The sequence below is a fragment of the Falco naumanni genome, chromosome 4 (assembly GCF_017639655.2).
Source record: "Falco naumanni isolate bFalNau1 chromosome 4, bFalNau1.pat, whole genome shotgun sequence".
NCBI classification, from domain to species: Eukaryota; Metazoa; Chordata; class Aves; order Falconiformes; family Falconidae; genus Falco; species Falco naumanni.
The window spans coordinates 67217697-67237640 of record NC_054057.1 but is presented as its reverse complement, the minus strand read 5'-3'; the positions used below and the strand labels follow the sequence as shown (position 1 = coordinate 67237640).

General features: G+C 50.9%; 1 protein-coding gene across 8 annotated transcripts; it reads left to right on the top strand.

The window, feature by feature from the left end:
• Window positions 1-2717: 2717 nt before the first annotated feature.
• MIER2 (MIER family member 2) lies at window positions 2718-19530 on the top strand. 8 transcript variants are annotated; one of them, XM_040591887.1, is made up of 14 exons: window positions 2718-2760; window positions 6416-6544; window positions 7146-7233; window positions 7766-7917; window positions 8640-8765; window positions 9444-9567; window positions 10234-10343; window positions 11019-11088; window positions 12627-12793; window positions 13360-13441; window positions 13551-13645; window positions 14447-14574; window positions 15600-15736; window positions 16589-19530. In XM_040591887.1, exons 4-14 carry the CDS (start codon window positions 7774-7776, stop codon window positions 17062-17064), a joined length of 1659 nt encoding a protein of 552 aa, XP_040447821.1. In that variant the 5' UTR covers window positions 2718-2760; window positions 6416-6544; window positions 7146-7233; window positions 7766-7773; the 3' UTR covers window positions 17065-19530. The 8 variants fall into 8 exon arrangements, with proteins under 8 accessions (XP_040447821.1, XP_040447819.1, XP_040447817.1 ...); XM_040591885.1 differs by lacking the exon at window positions 6416-6544 and having other exon boundaries at window positions 2723-2760; window positions 14447-14550; XM_040591883.1 differs by lacking the exon at window positions 6416-6544 and having other exon boundaries at window positions 2723-2760.
• The last annotated feature ends 414 nt before the right edge of the window (window positions 19531-19944 follow it).

Genomic DNA, 19944 nt, shown 5'->3' with positions numbered 1-19944 from the left:
TTCTGTTTGTTAACAGCCACAGCCAACGGGAAACCAAGTATTTCTTCAGAGCCAAAGCTCATACGTACCCCTGTCACCTCCTCTGCATTTAGACCACCCTTCACTCTGCAGATGCCTGCCTTGTGGCAGGACACATTCAGACATAAACTAGGCAAGGATCAGTTCTTTCCCCCCAATACTGATAATTTTTTTTTTTCCTATCAAAACTTCTTTTCGAACCCAGGTAAAAGTTTTTTATATCTACAACCCCCTGTGGCTAAACACCCGCTTGCTGAACTATATCAGGTGAAAAAGTATTTGCTGTTTGTCTCAGGGCTGTAAAGCTTTGCCTAGAAGCAGCATTGCTTACCAGGTAGAGCACTGGTGGAGGAAAGAAAGGAGGGCAAGACCTAGGTCCACCTCATTTTGCAGGCAAATCGACCCTGGATTCAGCCAAAGCCACTCCACCCTTCTACGTTTTGTCATGCTGTGGGAGCATCATGACTAATCACTTGCAAACCCGGAGAGTGTAAGCTACCCTGTATTCCAATGCCCTTCAGGCCTTTTAAGGGCCTTCAAAAATTTCAAAATACTGAATGTCAGGTGTTAGAAGTCTGATTTACTGTGCTGATGTGGCGCTGCCTTTGCTTACACACCAGCTGCTCTGCAGCCCGGCACCAGGAACAAGCTGTGTGCTGTCTTCAGAGTCTGGTGGTGGCTGCAGGATGGAGAATCACTGTGCCTGATAACTCCGAGGACAGAAATTAACATACCGGGCAATGGAAGTGTTGACTGAAAAGCGTTTCACCACTCTTTTAGGGAAGCACAGCCACTTGAAGAGACTCAGCCTGGCAGTTGTCACTGCAATCACTAAACAGAGTAGCAGAAGTTGGCATGGACACTGCTCCGGGTCAGTAGAGCCGAGCTCCTGGCACAGCACTCACATAATGAGTAGAGCCGGGCAATTGTCATGAAGAATTAAATTTGCTGCAATGAATCCTTCCCTCCAAGTGTTGGGGAGAGCAAAGCTCGCTTTGCAAGACCAAGGGAAAGCTAATACCAAAGTGGGAACGTGAATTCATGCAAGAGCCCACCCTGCGCAGCCAGCCTGTGGTCCCCGCAGGTTTGGGTACCGAGCGTGCGTGGGATGGGCACAGCGATCCGTGGATAACCAGCCCCCTAGTTATACCTGAACCACTTCTCGACGGCTCCTGGAGCAAACTGCAAACAGGCAGAGGGCCCGAAAATTCATGCCACGGAGTGGTTCACTCCCTGCAGGTCTTGACCCCAAATCCATTTCTGCTTTCTGTGGTGACAAAACACCTGGACGCACTGTTGGGAGCAAGGCAGAAAGCAGCAGGTTTTGCCGAACTTTCTCTGAAAGCTGGAGACAAGGTTACTTTTTAAATTGAATAAACAGCATGGGCAATTTGTTAGTCCTTTGAGAAGCACGAGGCAGATCTGTGCAAGGGAATAAAGGCCTGTTGAAGTGCTATGGTTCTCAGCTCAAGGGCCACCACCACTTCAGAAGCACTTGATAACACTTTGCTTCCTGAGCTCAAAAGCGCGAGCGAAACCCAACACAGAGCAAATTGCCAGGGCATGGGGTGCGGAGGCTGCTCCCAGCAACTGAGCACTCAGAAAACCTCCACAGGCACAGCTCCACAGCCGGATCGCTGCTGTCAAGAGGCAGATCTGGTTGCCACCAGAGAGGCAACAGCTTGAGCTAAACGATGATCTATCGGATTTGATCAAATGGTGAGATTTGGTGGCAAATGTCCTGCTGCTCTCACATGGGCAGCTCGTTAATGGACACCTTGAGGAACACACACCTTGAAGAAAGCGCTGGCCGGCTGGCTGCAGGTGCCTGAGGGACAGGAGTCCCTGGAGATGTGCGGCATCAAAGCACAAAGCGTGCTGGAGAACCACGGGCTGGGAGCACGTGGCTTGTCATCATTTCAATGGGGCTGAAAAGACACATCAAGCAACTTTCCAGGAGTGCATCTCTGGTGTTCGCCGAGCACAGCCACAGCAAGGAACCATGAGAGAGCGTTTACATTGTGGTTCTTGCAAGGCAGGGACCACCTCCAGGCTCCCTCATCTGTGACCACTAAGCGAGATGTGGTGACTTATCAACAAGTTGCTCACCAAGGGCCGATGGAGGTTTGTTTCTTGCTTTGTGATCAATTAACTTTGGGGGTTAAGAAAGTGCCGGTTGTGGTCGTGAGCATTATTTTGGCCTCTGACACATGTGGCCATGTTTCTGTGGCGTGACCTGGCACGGCAGCTTTCCTGTACGCTGTGCCGCGGCTGGGGACAGGGGTCCCCCCCGGGGGCTCCCAGGTCACCGGTGCCTGGCACCCACCATCTCAGCCGTGACAGCCTTTCCGCAGCAAGGCGGGCCCGGGGCCCGGGTATTGACTTGCTCGGGCTCTGCGGCCCTTCGCAGCCACGCCGGGCCCGAGCGAGCCGGCGGCGGCCTCCCCTCCGCCTCCACGCTGCTCCACGGGGCGGCTCCGGGAGGCGACGGCAGCTGCGCCGGGGCTCCGGGGAGCGGCCCTTGGCGGCGGCTCCGGCGGGGGGGTGGAAGAGCCCCGGCCCGGCCTCCGGCCCCCGCCCCGGGCCCCGCCGGCGCCCCCTGACCCCCGCCCCCCGCCCCCTGACCCGGCCCCGCCCCAGCGCTGCCCCCGCCCCCGCGGCGCCGCAGCCAATGAGGGGCCGCCGCCACATCCGGGGCCCGCGCCCCCTCCCCCCGGCCGCTCGCGCTCGGCCATGGCGGAGGTGAGTGAGCCGCCGCCGGGGTCGCGCCGGGCCGGGCCGGGCCTCCCCCTCCGCCTTCCCCCGGCCGGGCGGGCGCACCGGGGGCCCGCCGGGCTCCGGCAGCCCGGGGCCGCCCAAGGCCGGGGTCCTACGGCCGCGGGGTGAATGGGGCGGCGCGGGCCGCCTGAGCGGGGCCCACCGGGGCGGGGGCGCTTGGGCCGAGGGGCGCCGGGCGGCCCGGGGAAGGGGAGCCAGGGCGGGACCCGACGGGAGAGCTGGGGCGGGCTGGCGGGGCAGCGGCCGAGCCCGGGGAGCGGCACCGGCTCTGCCCTCCCGCCGGCGCCGGAGCAGGCAGCGGAGGGGCCGCGGCCGGGGGAAGCTCTTGAAGGGGCTTTGGGCAGGGGGCTGGGCGGGGGGCACAGCGGGACTGGGGGGGCTGCCGGCAGCCGGGGGCCAAGCGGGACCCCCTGAGGCTGCAGCACAGCAGAGTCCGACAGACTCCGGAGGAGTCGCTGGGGCCGGGGTCGGAGGGGAGAGGGGCCGCTGGAGAGGGGCCCGCGAGGGCTGGAGGTAAGTGACAGGGCCTGGGCAGCCGGGGAGCACAGAAACTGGGAACATGGGAATGGCAGCAGGCTGGGAAGGGAGTGGGAACAGTTTATCTGGATGGCTGGGATGGGGAGAACCCCCTCGCTGAGGGGGAAGGCGGGCAAGGGGGGTCGTGCTCTGGTGCCGCCTCTCCCATTGCAACGCTGTGTTTGTCCTGGCGTATTGTGCCCAATTGTTGCTGCCGTTGCTCCACCACACTTACGGTTGGTGATGCCATTCCCTATCATGTCTTGCCGCATCCTCAAAATATCCCCATCCTGCCATAATGGTTGTCGTGGCACATCGGAGGTTTGTTTCCATCACGATATCCTTGTGATGGCCACGATGTGGAAAAAGGACACTGGGAAGACATTGACAGAGGCAGGACCTTGGAATGCCGCTAGCTGAGACAACTTGTTTGAGGTCACAGCTTTGTTTTCAGGGTATTTCACCGGGTACTTAAGCATTTTACATGAGAAGAATGCCATCCAGCTGCCTGTCCTCCCATGCAGAAAGCTTTGGTCTTTGCTTCTACCTTTGCTGGAGCACTGAGGACGCTGCATTTGTCTGTGCCGCGGTAAAGAAGCGTTATCTCAGCACGTTGTTGGGCTGACGTGAGGCACTGAGGTGCTGCCATGGCACGCTGCACCATGTTGCCATTGCTTACACAGGTCTCTTCATCCTGGGGGGTTCTGGGAGCCATCACTACCTTGCAGATGGGGAGTATCTCCGCTGTGACATTGCAATAGCGTGTGGTTAGGGCCCTGATTTTCCAGAGCAGTGCGGGAGATGACCTGTGTGTCTTGTCATCCTGCTCCCACCCATACCACTTCCCTCTGGCTACAGCTGGAGTTCATAGAAAACAGACCCAGGTCAAGTAATATGGACAAGGCAAAGGAGCGCTTCTCTTGCCGAGTCTGAAATACATGTTAAACTAGCTCAGGAAACCACGTTAGTTATCAAAGCAGTAACAGTGGAAAGGGAAACCTCTCTTTTTTCTTGCTTTCTTGCCAGAGTGGTTTCAGCCTGCAGGGTTTTCTCTGGACAAGCACAGTCTGCCTTGCGCTGGCAAACAGCTTTGTCGGTACAGAAGGCTCAGGCTCCTCCTCTGCCTGTGTTTTCTAAAATGTGGCTGTTGCTTTGTTCCACGTGCTCAAAAACTTGAGTTCAGACTTGAGGGAGTGCTGGAGTCATCCAGAAATCCAAATGTGAAAGTAATTGGTCAACCTCTGTGTGACTTTTGAGAGGAAGGTTGTTCTCATCTTTCAGAGATAGCTCATTCTCATTTCTCTGAGAAGCAGAGACTAATGAAAGGAAAGCAGCTGTTGGGAATTTAATCTCTTCCCCATGCCCAGCACCCCAAGATTAAGCTCAGATGGCCCATGGATATAGGAGCCATTTTCCAGCATTGTGATGCACTGTCAAAATAAATGGAGTTCACCACTGTGACCTTTCATGGTGATCAAAACTGTCACCAGCAATAAGAGCATCTACACCTTGGCCAGGAACCATTCTTGATCTGGAGGTGTCTGGTAGTGCCTTAAGCGTCCTGAGGCATGTGATGCTGTTGCATTTTCCGCGTCCTGTGTGATATTTGGATTTGAAGTGGCAGACTGCAGCTACCTCACCTTCAAAACAAATAACTCCACATCATGTGGCATCAGCAGTCAGTGTAATCAGGAATATTCTCTCTGTCATCATTTACATTTTTAAGCTAGACCTGCCTTACTCCCCTGCTCCTTTGACTTTGACTCTTGTTCCTGTGGTTGTCTGGCTTTGTAAATAATTTGATGGATTGTTTAGTTTCACACATGTTTAAATCTGGGTGTGAAATGAGCCGTTTGCTTTGTCAGTCACTTGTTTCTTCTTTTCTCAGCCCAGCTTTCTGGGCGCTAGTTGTTTTGTGGTGACTCCAGCTCACAACAGTTCCCACTTGCTCTAGTGCTATGTTACTGCTTCAGGGAAATAAAACTCGTGCTTTAGTTACTGAATTGTCACCCTGTTGTGCTGACTACTACTCTTCATTTTAGCACCTGGTCATTAATATAAGATCTCATCATTCCTGAAGTATTCTTGACATCTTTTCAAGCCAGCCCATCCACTGCTAACAGTTTCAGTCTTCGTTTTCAAAATCTTTTACGTGCAGCTTCTTATTGATCCCTGTGTGAAGGAGGCACAATCAGTTTATAGATCGTTGTCTTGGGAAAGAGAGTTCTGCAGGTCACTCAAGACTGGAGGGAGTGAGTGTAGACCACACCTGTATTTTTTTCATGAAACCGGGATTGTTTGCTTGGAAGGATTTACCCAAGAGAGTTTTATACTTGGTCACATTCCAGCAAAGCCCAGCAAAAGGGCACTGACACTTCCCCAGGCTGTGAAGCCGTTTCCCAGTATGACCATCCTCAAAATGGAGGCTGTCCAAATCCTTTTCGTCCCCTTCTTTCGTTGTCCCGTAAACTCCTCCCTTTTCTTTTAATGTGCACGGTCACTGGGCTCTGTCTGCAGCCAGACAAAGTGGTCTCTAGTGGGGTTATCTTGCTGCTAATAAACAGACGCTCGGGGATGGTGAATTGCAGCGTGTGTGCTGGTTGGACTAGAGGCATCCTCTTTTCACTGGTCCTGGTAGAGGAAGCAGCAAGAATTCCACAGCTGTTTCACAGATCCTTCCCCTTCTTCCCTGTCAGTCCTTCTGTTGTATGGCAATACCTTCTGCTGCCTTCCAGGCCAGCCATTATCTTTGTGGTAATTATACCTAGAAAATAGCCGCCTCCCTAGTCGTTACAGATTTTGCAATATATGTGTTAATACCTGAAGGTGCTAACTTAGAACCCAAAATCTGGGCTGGCTTTATTGTTAAGAGGATAAATCGTGATGTGAAGCTGTTTTCTTAAAGAAGTTGTAAGAGCCTCATACTGAGGCACTGTAGATGTTCTGGCTCCCGCTGAGCGGGTGAGGAGTGATGGTGCATGGCTGAGGATCGTAAAAAGACGTTGTTGGTGACAGGGGGACTGACAGTATGATTTTCTTCTGCAGTTGGATGCTTTCAGTCACCCAAAGGCAATCATTAATTACCTGCTTGCTCCCTACCTAGACTGAACTTGATGAACAGCATTTCCATGTACAGCAGCCCAAGGAGCAGCAGATGTTCTGGGTTATTTTCCAAGCCTCAGCCCATACTGCTGCCTGAACTTCTGACCAAGCACTGAATGCCAGAAAGCAGGTGCCTGTTCTCAGTGTCTACCTGTCTCACCCTTCCCCTCCTCGCCTGTGCCGCTCGCAGTCCTACCAGCCTCCTTCACTGCCTGCTCGGCTCTGAATTTCTTTGCTTCACCCTCTGAGCCTTCTGGATGCGGTGAGGGGTTAGGGAGAAGCCAGCTTCTTCTGATTGCCTCTCCAGAGGGTGGGTCAGTTCATAAAAATGCTGTCCTCCAGCGAGCGTGATGTGTGTATTTAGAGTAATGGCTTAGGGTCAAGGTCCTTCTTTTAAGTGAAGATGTAGGCTGTAAAAATCTGAGGTCTTAAACTGGTGAGAGGATAAATAATTAGTGGAGTGTTTGAAGATAAAATAGATACAATGGACACGCCGCCGTGTGCAGTTAGAGGCTGAGAGGAAGGCGATGAATCCGGAGGAAGGAATTGTTAAAGACACTTGACTAGAGCTGGTTTTGCACAGCACACTTTCTCATGCTGCCTTCTGTGGTTTTTGTTAACTTTTGCTTTGAAATGAAGTTAACTGCATTTGCTGGTGGGGTTAAGCGGCTGGAGGCATGTTACATTTTTAAGAAGAGTTGTCTCAGCCATATTTTTCTCTTTTCTTGAAGGCCTCGGTTGGCAGGCAGAGTCCGAGGGTGGTGCCATACCCAGCCCGCAGTCTATGTCCCGGAGAGCCTGGCCTTCAGAGTGCAGCAGGTAGCCACAGTTTAAGTATGCCTCCATTTCTTGGTCTGGTTTCCAGAGGAAACAAGGCTCCTGGGATCAGCCTGTCTGTTCCCTTCTCCTTCCGACATCTGCCAAACCTGTTGGTGGATTCCCATGCCATTTGATAGAGGAGGAAAGTCTTAAGGATGCCAAAGCTCCTACAAGTGTCCGTTTGCCCATTCTTGGACTAAGGGGTAATTATCCTAAAAACGCCTCGGGTGAAGGAAAGGCTGCAGTGTGCATTCACGTGTTATGACACACAAATGCTCAGAAAACCTCCAGATTCAGCTTTCAGTCAGCTGTGGGACTCGAATGTGCAGAGAACCAGGCTTTGCAATTTAGCGCTCACGGAGTGACTTCTTTCAGTTGTGTTCCCCAGCCCCTCTCACTCCTTTCCCACCTAATCTCTTCCTCTGGCTTATCGTGACTGCACACACACAAGAAGGGATCGTCCCAAGCTTTGTTGCAGCTGAAGATTTGGTCTGGCGTGGTGCTAGTATGCAACTTCTTCTAATCCCTGCAGTTGTGTCAATGGGCTCAGCTGATCACCGACTGAACCTAGCAGAGATCCTTTCACAGAACTATGGTGTGCGGGAAGAAAGGGAAGAAGATGATGATACTCAGGAGAAGCAGAAGTCTTTAGAAGAGCTGGAGAAGAGTCTCAGTGCCTCTCAGGTAAAGGCAGCGAGGGAGGGGAAGGGAAATGACCTGCTGGATTTTCTTGTTTGCTTTTACAGTACTGGTACCAAAGATCTTTGTGAGCAGCTCCGACTTGCTGAGCTGGCGACGAGCCTTAGGTTTGCATTTGGGTAGGAAGGAATGGTTTTGACAGCAGGTGACAGCAGTAGATTTTGGAGTCTTCCTCTGCCAAGTAGCCACTCTAACGAGGTGGTCTTCACTCACCTTGCTGCAGAGCCAGCAGCTGTTGGGTGTGTGTTCAGCCTCTGTTTCACAGTTGGAGGAACCGCAAAGATGAGGTGATAGGGTCCTCTCATGCGTGGTCCCATGGAGACCTTGGTGGAACACAAAGCGTGTTCTTGGTGACAGAGACTGTCTCTTCAGGTCAGGCACAAGACTAATGTAGGGATTTGCTTCTTTGTCTGTGTCTGGCGTCTCTTCACCAGCATGAAATCTAGTGTAAAAAAATAAATGTATTTTTTAAATTCCCTTGACTGTATTGCTTTGGAGTGAAAGTTCCTGGCTTCTCCATACCTTTGAGAAGAACAGGTTATGGTAGGTCCTGACAGACCATGCCTCCTTCATGATGCAGCATTACCCGAGGCAGTTCAGAGCCCCCAGAAGAGCAGAGATGCCTTGACTGCCCCTGCATACCTCTGTGTTCGCTGTACTTGGTGACTGTTCTGTTCCTGATGAAGCTTTGTCCTCCTCTCGCTCAGAGCAGTGAAATGCCATTTGAGGAGCTGCTTGCACTTTATGGCTATGAGGCATCTGATCCCATCTCGGAACAGGACAGCGAGAGCAATGATATTGCTCCAAATCTCCCAGATATGACTCTGGACAAGGTAAGAGCAGCTGTCTGCTTGGGTGTACGCTCTTAGCCTGCGCTGTAGGTTACTGTGCTGTCTTAGAGCTCAAGGCATCTAGTAGCTCTTTTCAGGTGGGGTTTGACTAGTTCTGACTAGTGAACGGGCTTGCCTAGTTCTGGTGTCCAGGGGAGGAACACCAGGTGCAGAAATGTGAATGGAAAGAGTTTAGAGGAGACTGGAGAAAGGGTAACCGCTTTAAAAAGAGCACTGTAAAAACTCTTTCTGGAACTTGGGTTACAAGTCTTTGCATGTAGGTGTGGATCTTTGGAGAGTCAGGGAAGGTTTGTATCTTCCCAGGTGAAGCTATGGCTCCTCCTGTTCTAGCTGAAGTCTAGAAAACTTTTTTTTTTTCTTCCAGGATCTCTGAGATACTTGCTCTAAGTGGAGCTTTGCAGAAACAGCCACTTGCCTGTCCTCTCTCTGGCTTCCATAAGAAGCTGCTTTTGACGCTTGTAGAAGGGCTTCTAGGGAAAATAATGTAGGGGTGGTGGGGAATGTAAGAGAGAATCTGTCTTTGGACAAACTATGGGAGGGTGAGGAGATCTGTGGATGTGACCATCCTTGGCCAGAAATGTTTTACTCTAGGCCTCACCCCCCTCATATTTTTTTTTTTTTATTTAAAAATATTTTTCACTTTCTTGTTGTTGTTAAAAGGAACAAATAGCGAAGGATTTGCTTTCAGGGGAAGAAGAGGAGGAGACACAGTCCTCAGCTGATGATCTGACTCCATCCGTCACATCCCACGATGCATCGGACCTCTTCGCAAACCAGCCTGGCTGTATGTGTCACTAATTTCTAAGTAACTGGTTTTTACTTAGATGTGGTGTGCAGGATAGGGCAAGAATGTTTTTCTTAATTTTATCACTTAGTTTCCTGACATCAGGTTTGCCACTTTCCTTCTTTGGGCTGCAAAGAAGCCTGGGTACCAGTGGTGTTAACAAGCGTTGGTTGGACATGATAGAGCATAGATGAGCAGTGGGATGGGGGTAGAGTTGTCTGTAGCTGTAACTCGTAACGTTGAGAAAGCAAGAATTGTTTTGCTACCTGCTATAATTGCAGCCAGAAAGATCAGTGCCTGATCTGATATCTCTAGAAGTGAATAAATTGAGTAGTACTAGTGGTGTGAGATATTGTGGCAGTTTCTAAATACTGGGGTATGCGGGAAGCCAAAGTGCATGAGGGAGATTTGGCACGAAGTGATCTTATTCCTTCTGTTGTCCTGCAAAATGAAGGAGCCTGAGCTCCCCGGGCTGGACCACACCACCTGTGTGGCAAGTGTGCAAATCCTTTTGTGCAAAAGGAGAGAATTAAAATATGGGTAAGTTGTCACTATGGACCATGCTGAAAGTAACTTTAGGAGAGAAAAGGAAGGGAAGGAGAGGGAACATGGAGCAATAGAAGAAACCCCATATCATAACTCCATATCTCTTCCTTTCCCACAAAGCAAACAACTTCCTCGCTGATGAAGACAAAGAGCCCTGTTCATCTCCATGTGCTTCCTCCATGGCTGAGGATTCAGAGGAGGATTCCATCCCATCTAACGAGTGTAAGAAGGTAAATGATCTGAGTGTGTTGGGAAGGGCAGCTAATGCAATGTGCCCGAGTCTGAGGAAAGCATAACACCAAAGCACTGTGATATTTCCCTAAGAAATTTTTATTTTCTTTTCTTTTGCTCAGCGCCTTGTGTTTTGTGGAAGGTGGTGGCAGATGTGGGTTAAAAAAGGGGTTTTTTTAATACGATCTTGAAATCTGTGTCTGAAACTATTTTCTGCTTCAGATATGGAAAATGCTGTTGTACCTTGGTAAATTAAAACTGCAGCCTGTAGCCCTGTAAAGGTGAAATGCTGTGCAATATTCCCAGCAGGATTTACTGAGGGAGAACCATCTTAGAAAAGAGAGGAGCAGACTTCCGAATTCATCCTGGTTGTGAAGGTTGCTGGAGAGCTTCTGCATTTCTTTATCTCCAGCCTTAGCTGCTTGCCGTATATCTTTAACATTAAAACTATGTAAATGCCTAAGGTCCCCGAAGTATCATCTGGTTGGTAGTAAATCTTCTTAGTTACCCTATAAAATAGTCAGGGCTCCCTAGAAGCAATAGTGACGGTGGGGACTATCGCTACATAAATCAGCCTCGTGGTGTTGTAGTCAGTAAATCACGAAGTACACCGCAGTGCCTGCGTGGAGCATTTTCCATTTCAATTTACCCACTTCTCTGTGGTGATATTTCAGGAGATCATGGTTGGACCTCAGTACCAAGCCACTGTTCCCATCCTCCACTTAAACAGGCACGGTGAAAAAGGTAAGGCACCCTGGTTTACCCATCTTGTTTGGATGTAAGGCTGCTAGCCTGGGCATTTGATGGAGCCCTGGTTCATCAGTTCTGCTCTGTATCTTAAGGATCGGCACCTCTCAGTGCCGACACCAAGATTTACCGCTACACCTGAGCTAGCTTTAAAGTAGCCTGTTTGAAAAGGGCTAGTAATGCAGCCACCGAAGCTAAGAAACTTCGTGGAAACTGGGTTGGCGTGACAGGTTTGGAGGAGAGGGTCTCAACTGGAGCCAGAGAGAAGGAATAACCTTCTGGAGATACTCTGATTTATTTTTCTCTGACATCTCCCTGAAGTAGCCGGAGTTATTTTCATTCGGTACTCCCTGGAGCGGATCAGTTTCCAATTTGATGGGATGTCTGCAGAGTAGATGGAGATTGCAGATTGCATCTAATAACTAGTGCAAGACTACACCGGCTTGTTGAGTTTCTGAAGAAGGTGGCTAACAGAAAGCCCCTTCTTTAGAAATTACTTGCTTCCTCCCTAGTTCTTCTATCCTAACAGACTGAACAAATTAGTTAAAGGAGATAAAAGTGACTAGTTTTGCAGGTGCTGTTTCAGGTTTACCCAATATAGTTCTCAGAACTTTTCACTGTCAACCTTTCGTCAGTGCTGTCAGCTTTCTGTACTGAAGGCCACAGATTTAGCGCACGATTTCGATAACCTTTATGTTTGCATCAATGTGAAATGAGAGGAAAGTGACAGCCGATCCCGATGGGGGTCTTTCATGCCATGTCTGTAGTGCCTCTGACCTGATTTTAGTGATTCTACAGGGCAGAAGAGTTTGTTCCCTTGCCTGTAGAAACAAGTTAACTACAGAGGGTGCCAACATTTTTATCCAAATAGAGACATGTCAACGTTTCTGATTATTCTTTACTGTGGAGTCGTCTTGCTTTCTTCTGTGTTGTTATTAAACATCTCCCCGCATTGTTGTGTGCCGGAGTAAGAGCCCTGAAAGCTGAAAGGGACAAAAATCACTTAGTGATGTACTGTGCTCCTACTATTCTGGTGGGTGGAGCAGCTCGTGGAGGAGCATTACAGGGGAGGGACAGCCTTGCTGCTGCTTATTTTTGTGTCTAGAATAGGGAGGAGAGGGTCTTGAGCCTCGGTGGGGGTTGTAGCTCAAAGCTGTCTTCACCTCCCCCTTCTTTTTATTTACTGTGTGCTAGAAAAGACACCGCAGAACCAAGGGCTTTTTAGTTGCCAGGATTAATGAATCGAAGCAACAGTCTTAGAGAACGTGGTAACAAAAACGTTGTCAACCAACCCTTCTGAAGAAGTGGAAGCAAGCTGAGCCTGTGCTTAGGGCTCTAAGAGATATAAAGAGTGTTAAGCTTATCTGCTTGCAAAACGAAGAGGGAAAACGCAGTACCTTCACAGCGTCATCTCTAGTGCCAGGCTGGAGTACCAAGCAAAGATTCCCTCCCTCCCTCCTGTCTCTCCCATGCACCGTATACGCAGACCATTTCTCAAAAGCAGCAGAATTCTCTGTTTGATTATCTTATTTCAGTGCTTTTTCTGTTAGCCTATGAGAATGAAGATCAGCTGCTTTGGGACCCAAACATACTCCCCGAAAGAGAGGTTGAAGAGTTCCTCTACCGCGCAGTGAAGCGGCGATGGGATGAGCTGTCTAGCAGCAGCCTGCCAGAAGGCGAGGTGGTGAAGGACAACGAGCAGGTAGGCAGGGGAGGCTTCTTTCCTGTTGGGAAGACTGGGAAAGGCTGTGGTGGATCGGACCGTAGGCCTGTCTAGCTTCTTCCAACACAGTAACAGATGTTTGCAGAAAGCGTGTAACAGAGTGGGCAAGTGGAGGACAGGTACTATATCCCAGACTCTGAGCCAGAGCTTGCAGCAGGACCATCCTTTTGGATCTGTCCTCTGTAACGTTGTCTTAATTCCTCTCCGAAGCCAGCAGAGATCAGACATTTGGCTAAGAAACTTCAGAGCAGTCGTGTTTCCTTTGAGCTAGCCAGGCGAGATTCTCACAGTAAGTCTGCAGGAACGCAGAGGCGCACCTGTAATCTGCAGAGCTGCTGGTAGAGCTGCGTCTTCTCACGGCCAGGGTTTGTAATCCCCAGTGCCTTGAAAAGTGGAATAATCTATGCCCATAGTCAAGCTGGGGTTAGTGGCGGAGTGGGTCCTGGGAAAAATAAGTTTTAAGAGACAAACATGAGTCACGAACGGGTTGGTTGGCGGTGTGTCGCTCAGATACATGCTGTGAGTAATTTTCTTCTGCTTCCTAGGCTTTGTATGAACTGGTTAAATGCAACTTCAATGCAGAAGAGGCACTGCGGAGGTTACGGTTCAATGTGAAGGTCATCAGAGGTGAGACACCCCTCCCCCCTTATTTGGGTTCTCCCCCAAACATTAAGGCACACATAACTCTTTTTCAATGCTGTACGTCTCCTACAACTCGTGTTTCTTTCTGCTATAGATGAGCTTTGTGCCTGGAGTGAGGAAGAATGTAGAAATTTTGAACATGGCTTCAGGGTCCATGGGAAAAACTTTCATCTTATCCAAGCAAACAAGGTAAGAATGCTCACCCCTGCATCCCACTAAGAGAAGGGGAAGGAGGCACGTGCATTTGCACTGGAGGTATGTTTTGAGCCTCGGCTAACGCAGGAAGTTCAGGACTGTTGAGTTCCAATCCCAGGCTTTGTGTTGACTCATGCTCGCAGGTGATGGGCTGTTCACTGCCCTGCTCTGCCTTATTTTCCAGGTGAGAGAAGTCACAAACAACACTGACCTGCATGAGTGATGTCAGTTAATTACTGATTAGCCCTTTCTGGAGTCTCAAAAGTTCTTTCCAAACTCTCAGCCCTTGCAGTACTTCTGTGAATGAGTGAGTTGAGCATGTGGATGTTTTGTAAAGTCCCCTGGGGTCCTCTAGAGTGAAAGGTGCTGTTGTAGGGAGAGCTGAGCCCCAGGACATATGCTGCTGTGCTGGGAGTTGTCCGAACCAGAGAGTCCAGTTCTACCGCTGATTAATTGTGGGCATGTTGACGCTGGCCAGTGAAAACCGATGCAGGTTTGCTCTCTTGATGTTAAGTGTGCTACTGGAAGCGCAGGAAGGTCCTGCACGAACGCACCGTGTGTGAACCTGCACTGGGGTCTGCAAGAACAGCTGTGCACTGTGGGGAGTTCTTTCTCTGGCCGATTACCACCTTGGAAATCTCAGTATGTGCTTCTGTTCCGCAGTGTAGATGTGTCCATAGCAATGTAAATTTCTGTAATGCACTTAATTTTCTGTGCTGATTAAATGGGAGAATAGTCCTTGCTCCGTGAGCTCCATCCTGGGCGCGTGGCATTCTGACTGATGTTTCTCCTCAGGTCCGCACCCGGTCAGTGGGCGAGTGTGTGGAGTATTACTACATGTGGAAAAAATCAGAGCGCTATGACTACTTCACTCAGCAGACTCGTTTAGGAAGGAAGAAGTACGTCCTCCACCCTGGAGCCACGTGCGTGGAATATTCTCACACTAAAATTAGTAATATTAACCTCCCAGTGAAGATTCCTGCTGCAAAGCACCTCCGCTTAAAAGACTGCACTTGCTGCTCTAGAAGGTTTCTTGGGTGGGAGCGTGGAGGGTTGCACTGGATATTCTGAGAACATAAACGCTGTCGGTGTGGGGAGGGAAGATAAAGCAATTATTTGCTCGTATGTGGACTACCTTGTGTCAGAAAATACTGTTTTGTTTCAGACAAATGCATTCTCAGGGATTCAGGGCTGACCTTGGGAAGTAACTCAGTTCAAGGAGGTTTTGGGAAGGGAGCTTTTTAAGTTCAAAAATACACTTATTTCTGGGGGTTTGGAACCTGAATTAATTGATTGCCCTGCTGCCACCCTTTGAGGCAAATTCTTCATCTTGAAATGTGTGCTAATTACAGAAAATACTTTTTGAAAAGGCTGAAACTGGAATGTTTTAAAAGGTCAAAATGAATTATTTAAGTTGAATCAATTAAAAACATTAGATGGAATCTTAGATATTTTTTTTTTTTAGGTTTTTTTTTATTATTATTCTGTTGCAAGACAGGGAAATACCTGAAATCTCCAATCCCCCCAGGGCAGGAAGATATTTTTCTCATCACTTGCTCTGTGCTGGCATACTAACATTGCCACAGCCCACTGCAGTCGTTCTGTGAAGCTGGCTGTTCCCTGGGGAGAACATTTGACCATTTATTTCACTTTGGAAGGGGCTGAGGCTCATCGGGAGCTGGGGGCTAGAGCTCTTTGTTTTGGAAAGCTGCAGAGCCCATTCTGGTTTATCATGGACTGGTTTTAGCCACGCTGAGTTAACCGCGATCGCCTCCGAGCAGACTCCAGATTGCACTCTGCAGAGCGAGAAGGGATGGATGCTCATGCTAGTGAGGTCTCTACAGTCCTGTTGCTTTATTTGTTGCTGGGTTTTAATCCCAGTCAGTTTTCTCTGCCTGCATCTCTCTGCTTAACAGGTGGTGGCAGTGTTATCTGTCTTTTCCCACAGGGATTACACCGACAATGACTTGGATGGGGGTGAAGTAGAAAACACCAGTCGTTCTCGGAGCTCCCCGCCAATTCCCTCGGCAACTGGCTGCCTGGATCCTCACTTTGGTCAAGATCAGATAGCAATAGAGAGCACAGGTAACTGCCTTTCTTCTGTTTGCCCCAGGGGTAACTGGTCTCCCTTACTCAGCGGCACAGACCCTCCTTTGCCTCTCTCCTGTTGGCATTATCCTGCTGTTGCTCTTCTCCCCGCACCTTGCCAGTGTGCTCACTCTGCCCTGTGACAAATAAACAGCCCTGGGCAGATTTTGGTGTGAGTAAAGGAGATTTGTCTGTCTTTACATTGACCAGTAGTGACTTAAAACCGGTTGTTCCTGCTTCGGGTTTGGAGGGGTGGCCTAAGTCATTCCCAAAGCAAAAGGATTTGCGCTAACTTCGGGCACCTGAGTTAGGCGCTTCCGATGCGCTAACGCACACAGACACAGCAGACACAGGCAGCTCCTCTGGAGGCTGGTTTAAGGCACCAGAAGTCAGGCCGTACCTGCCAACTGCCTGCAGAGAGCTGGCTGTGAGAAGGCTCCCAGGGAGCCTGAAATGGTTCCATTCCCTCACCATCCTACGGCAGATGAGGGCTTTGTGTAGGCATCTCCCAGGGGCTGTTGGCATGAGGGGGTAGGACTTGGGATTTGGCTTATCCTGGAGTGTCTCTGTGAGATTTCCTTGGATTTCCATAGAAACACTGATGGCCTTCCATCTGCTGTCTGCATCTTGCCTTTCTTTGGCACATGCTGGCAGGGATCTTGGTTGCTATAATAAAGAAACATTTGTGCCGTCAAACAAATGCTGTTGTAATCGGGTGAGACTGAACTGGCTGCTGGGTTGGTTTTGTACACAACGGACTCACTCGAGCTTTCTTTCCTTTGCTGTCCCCTACCCTTTCTTCTTCCCTGTCTGTCCATCTCCCACCTTTCCCTCCTTCGCGGTGTGCAGAGCCCCTGAGCGTGGAGAGCACAGTCTGCAGCCTGGGCAGCATGAGTGAATCGGGGCAGGGCTATGAGTGCAGTACTCCTTCTGAGACAAATTGCTCCTTCGACCCCACGGAGGAGACGTCCTCAGGCGCCATCTCAGCTTCCTGCACGCGACATGCTGTCAACCCCTCGGAGTCGGGGCTCTACGCTTTGCCGCTGGCAGGACCAGCACTAGCAGAGAAGCAGGAGACGTTGCAGAGCTCTGGTGAGACGATAACCATGGACTTCACTCTCCCTGCAGACATTAATGAGGGTTTGCCTTTAATTGCTGGCCCCGTGGATTTGGACAGAGACCCAGAGGCAGTGGTGGCCCCTGCGCAAGTGTCCTTATCGGTCACAGATTTTGGCCTCATTGGCATCGGAGATGTAAATAGTTTTCTGACTGCTCATCAGGCTTGCCCAGCACCTGTGGCTCGGTCAGAGCCTTTGTCACAGTGAGAATTTCCAGTCACAAACTTGTCACAGACCCAGCAAGGACTTTGACCTGACTGAGTCAAATCCTGGAACTTCCGCTGTTCCATAGGGACAGTTTGGAGCTGTTGGTCAGAATCTGTCTTTCCATCCTCCTTGATCCAAGGCTACAGTGAAACCAAACACCTTTCTGCTCCAGTGTGTTCTGACACAATCACGCAAAGCTGGTGGCTGGCTTTGGGGGGGGGGGGGGAGCGGTTCATCACCCCCTGTTTTGTTGACCACATGTCACCCCAGGTAATGCCAGGCTGTTCAAATAGTCCCTGCCTCAGGACGGGAGAGACATCCCTTGGCCCCAGTGGGACAGTCTGAGTGCAGAGATGCTTGGAGAACAACAGGGATGTATCACTGGCGCTTTGGGGGCTGGAACTGAGGATGCAGTCTGGAGGTCCGAGAGCTTAGGAAACCCACAGGGAGCACCATCCATGGAGGCTGTGGGGCAGTTGAACTGCAGAGATGGGCATGGTGATGCCAAAGGAAGATGAGGAGTCTTGGCACTTCACCCACAGATAGTGTGTTGCAACAGAGGTGGTTCTCCCCGTTCCCCTCCCAACAGCTACCGGGCACTCCTGAGGTGTGGGCCGTGACAGGCACGCACACTGCGGTTTTCAAACCTCTTGCTGCTCTACATGTCTTCCTGCCTGCTCTCCCACCAGCTGCAGGTGGGATGTGGCCTGGTCCAGCCCTTTGGCAGAAGAGGCAGGTCTTGGGGAAGGGATTCTGCGTGGTACAGCGGCACTGGGTGCACTCAGGTCCTTCTCGCCGTCCCTTGTAGTGCTGGGCTGTGGAGCATGGGGAGGAAAGGGAGTTTCTAGACCCACGGTGATGTTGGCCCCAGTGGTGCAGTGCTGCCGCTTCCGTTGCTGGCAGTGAACGACTTGAGCCTTGCTGACTGCAGCAGTACAGGAGGGTAAAATGCAGATGAAAATGTCTGCAGCTCCACAGCTTGTTCAGACAATTTGTCAGCTGTGGGAGGAGGTTGCTCGGCTGCCAGGGCACCAAGGCCAGGACACCGGGGCTAGCATGGAGCCCCAGGCAGGGGAGCACGCCAGTCCCTGGGCATCCCTGCCCCTTTCTGCATCACAGAAAAAGCTCTCTGTTTTCTGAGAGGAAAATGTGTCTTTACTGCCATTAGCAACGTTCAAGGAGGTGACAAGGGTGGCTTCCATGGCAGCGAGGTGGCCAGCTGCTCTGCAGAGCGCCACAGTGGCATGTGTGTGGGTGTGCTGGAGTCCGGAGCTGCTTCGCTTCCCGGGTGTGTTCCAGGTCTGGGGTTTGCCACTGGCTTAAATCCGCATGTTCTCATTCCCCTTTTTTCCGTGCAGGGCATGCTGTCTGCTGACTTGCTGGGCAAGGCTCTGATGCAGATGTTCCCTTCCTCCAGCCATTTTCTGCATTTGGGAAGGGGTTTGGGTTGAGGTATTTTGCTTGTTTTGGTAGAGGCCTCCGGGCTGTGATCCTGCAGTTGGTTCTGCTGCCAGTGGATTTGGAAGATGACTATAAAACCATTAGCCCGCGTCCTCCTCTTTCCCCAGCCCTATGAAGTTGTGCTCAGCCCTGCAGCAGGAGCACGGAGACAGCGTCGGGCAGCTTCACGGGATGACAGGATCAGACCTTGTCTCTCATCTTCAAAGCCCCAGACCTGGCTTTTGCATGCATTAGCAGGGGGTTGTTTCGGTCCCTGGCCAGCTCTGCTGAGAGGTGCTGAGCTCCAGCCACGCGCGGCTGCCTTGACCAGGCATTGCTTTGGCATCCAGACGCGGTAGCCAGAGATCTCCCCTCCAGTTGCTCCCAGGTGCTGGAAACGGAAAGCAAATACGAGTGCCCGGTCCATAGTGGAACTGCCCAGGCTGTGATTCCCCTTTTCTGGGGGAGAGGAAGCTCCTTGGCTGAAAGGGGAAGAGGAGGCAGGGTGAGAGCACAGGCAGCCCTCCCAGGGAGGGCCAGGCCTTGGCATCTCCTTTCCATCAGCCAAGAACGTTCTTAGTTTTCCTGAAACCATCTTTTTTTTTTTTTTTTTTTTTTCCCCCCCTTTGGTTTGTTTCAAGCCCTAATGAAAGGAGAGGGGAGGCCGGGGGAGGCAGAAATCTCTTCTTATTTATGTTCTTCAGTGTTGTTTACAGATTCGCATGGGGTCTTTCAACATGAGCGCGGCGCTTTTTCCATGTAACTTTACGGGAGAGGGATGGAAAGGGCTGGGACAGGGAGGGGGAGTCACTTGGGGAGGAGGCTTGGTTTTGGTTTTTTGCTGGGGTTTTCTTTTTCCTTCTTACAAAGCACATTCACTTTGAGCCGCTCCCAATGCTGGATTTTTTATTTTTTTCCCCCCCCCCTCCCCCTTCCCCTCCCCCAAGCCCTACACTGTGAAGTGATACTGCCTTGAAGACCCCTCACCGTTATTTATTTAATTAAAAACCTGATTTGAAAGTGAGCGAGAAGCCTGTCTTGGTTTTGGAGAAGCAAGGAAAGGGGTCCTCACCCCTCCTGTCTGACTCTGTCCCCCCCAGTGAGCGTTCTGCATCACTGGGGGGGGCAGGGGTGCGATGCCCAGGAGTGTTCGTGGTCCCCGAGAGGGAGGATGTCCAGGGCAGGGTGTGCCAGCCTGGGGTTCGTCCTTAAGGAGGTGCTGAGCTGGATGCTGACCCTGCACCCCTGCAGGATTGTGCCCTCCCACCTCGGGTGCTATGCGTGCCTGTCGGAATGGTGCTGAGAGCCTGGTGCAGGAGCTGAACCTGACCTGCTGCTGCTTCTGCTCGATGAGGAGCTTCATCCCGGGGTCACGACAAGCTCCTGCCTCCAGCCAGAGCCGTGCTGGTGTTCCCCATGGCCCGAAACCGCGTGAGCCAT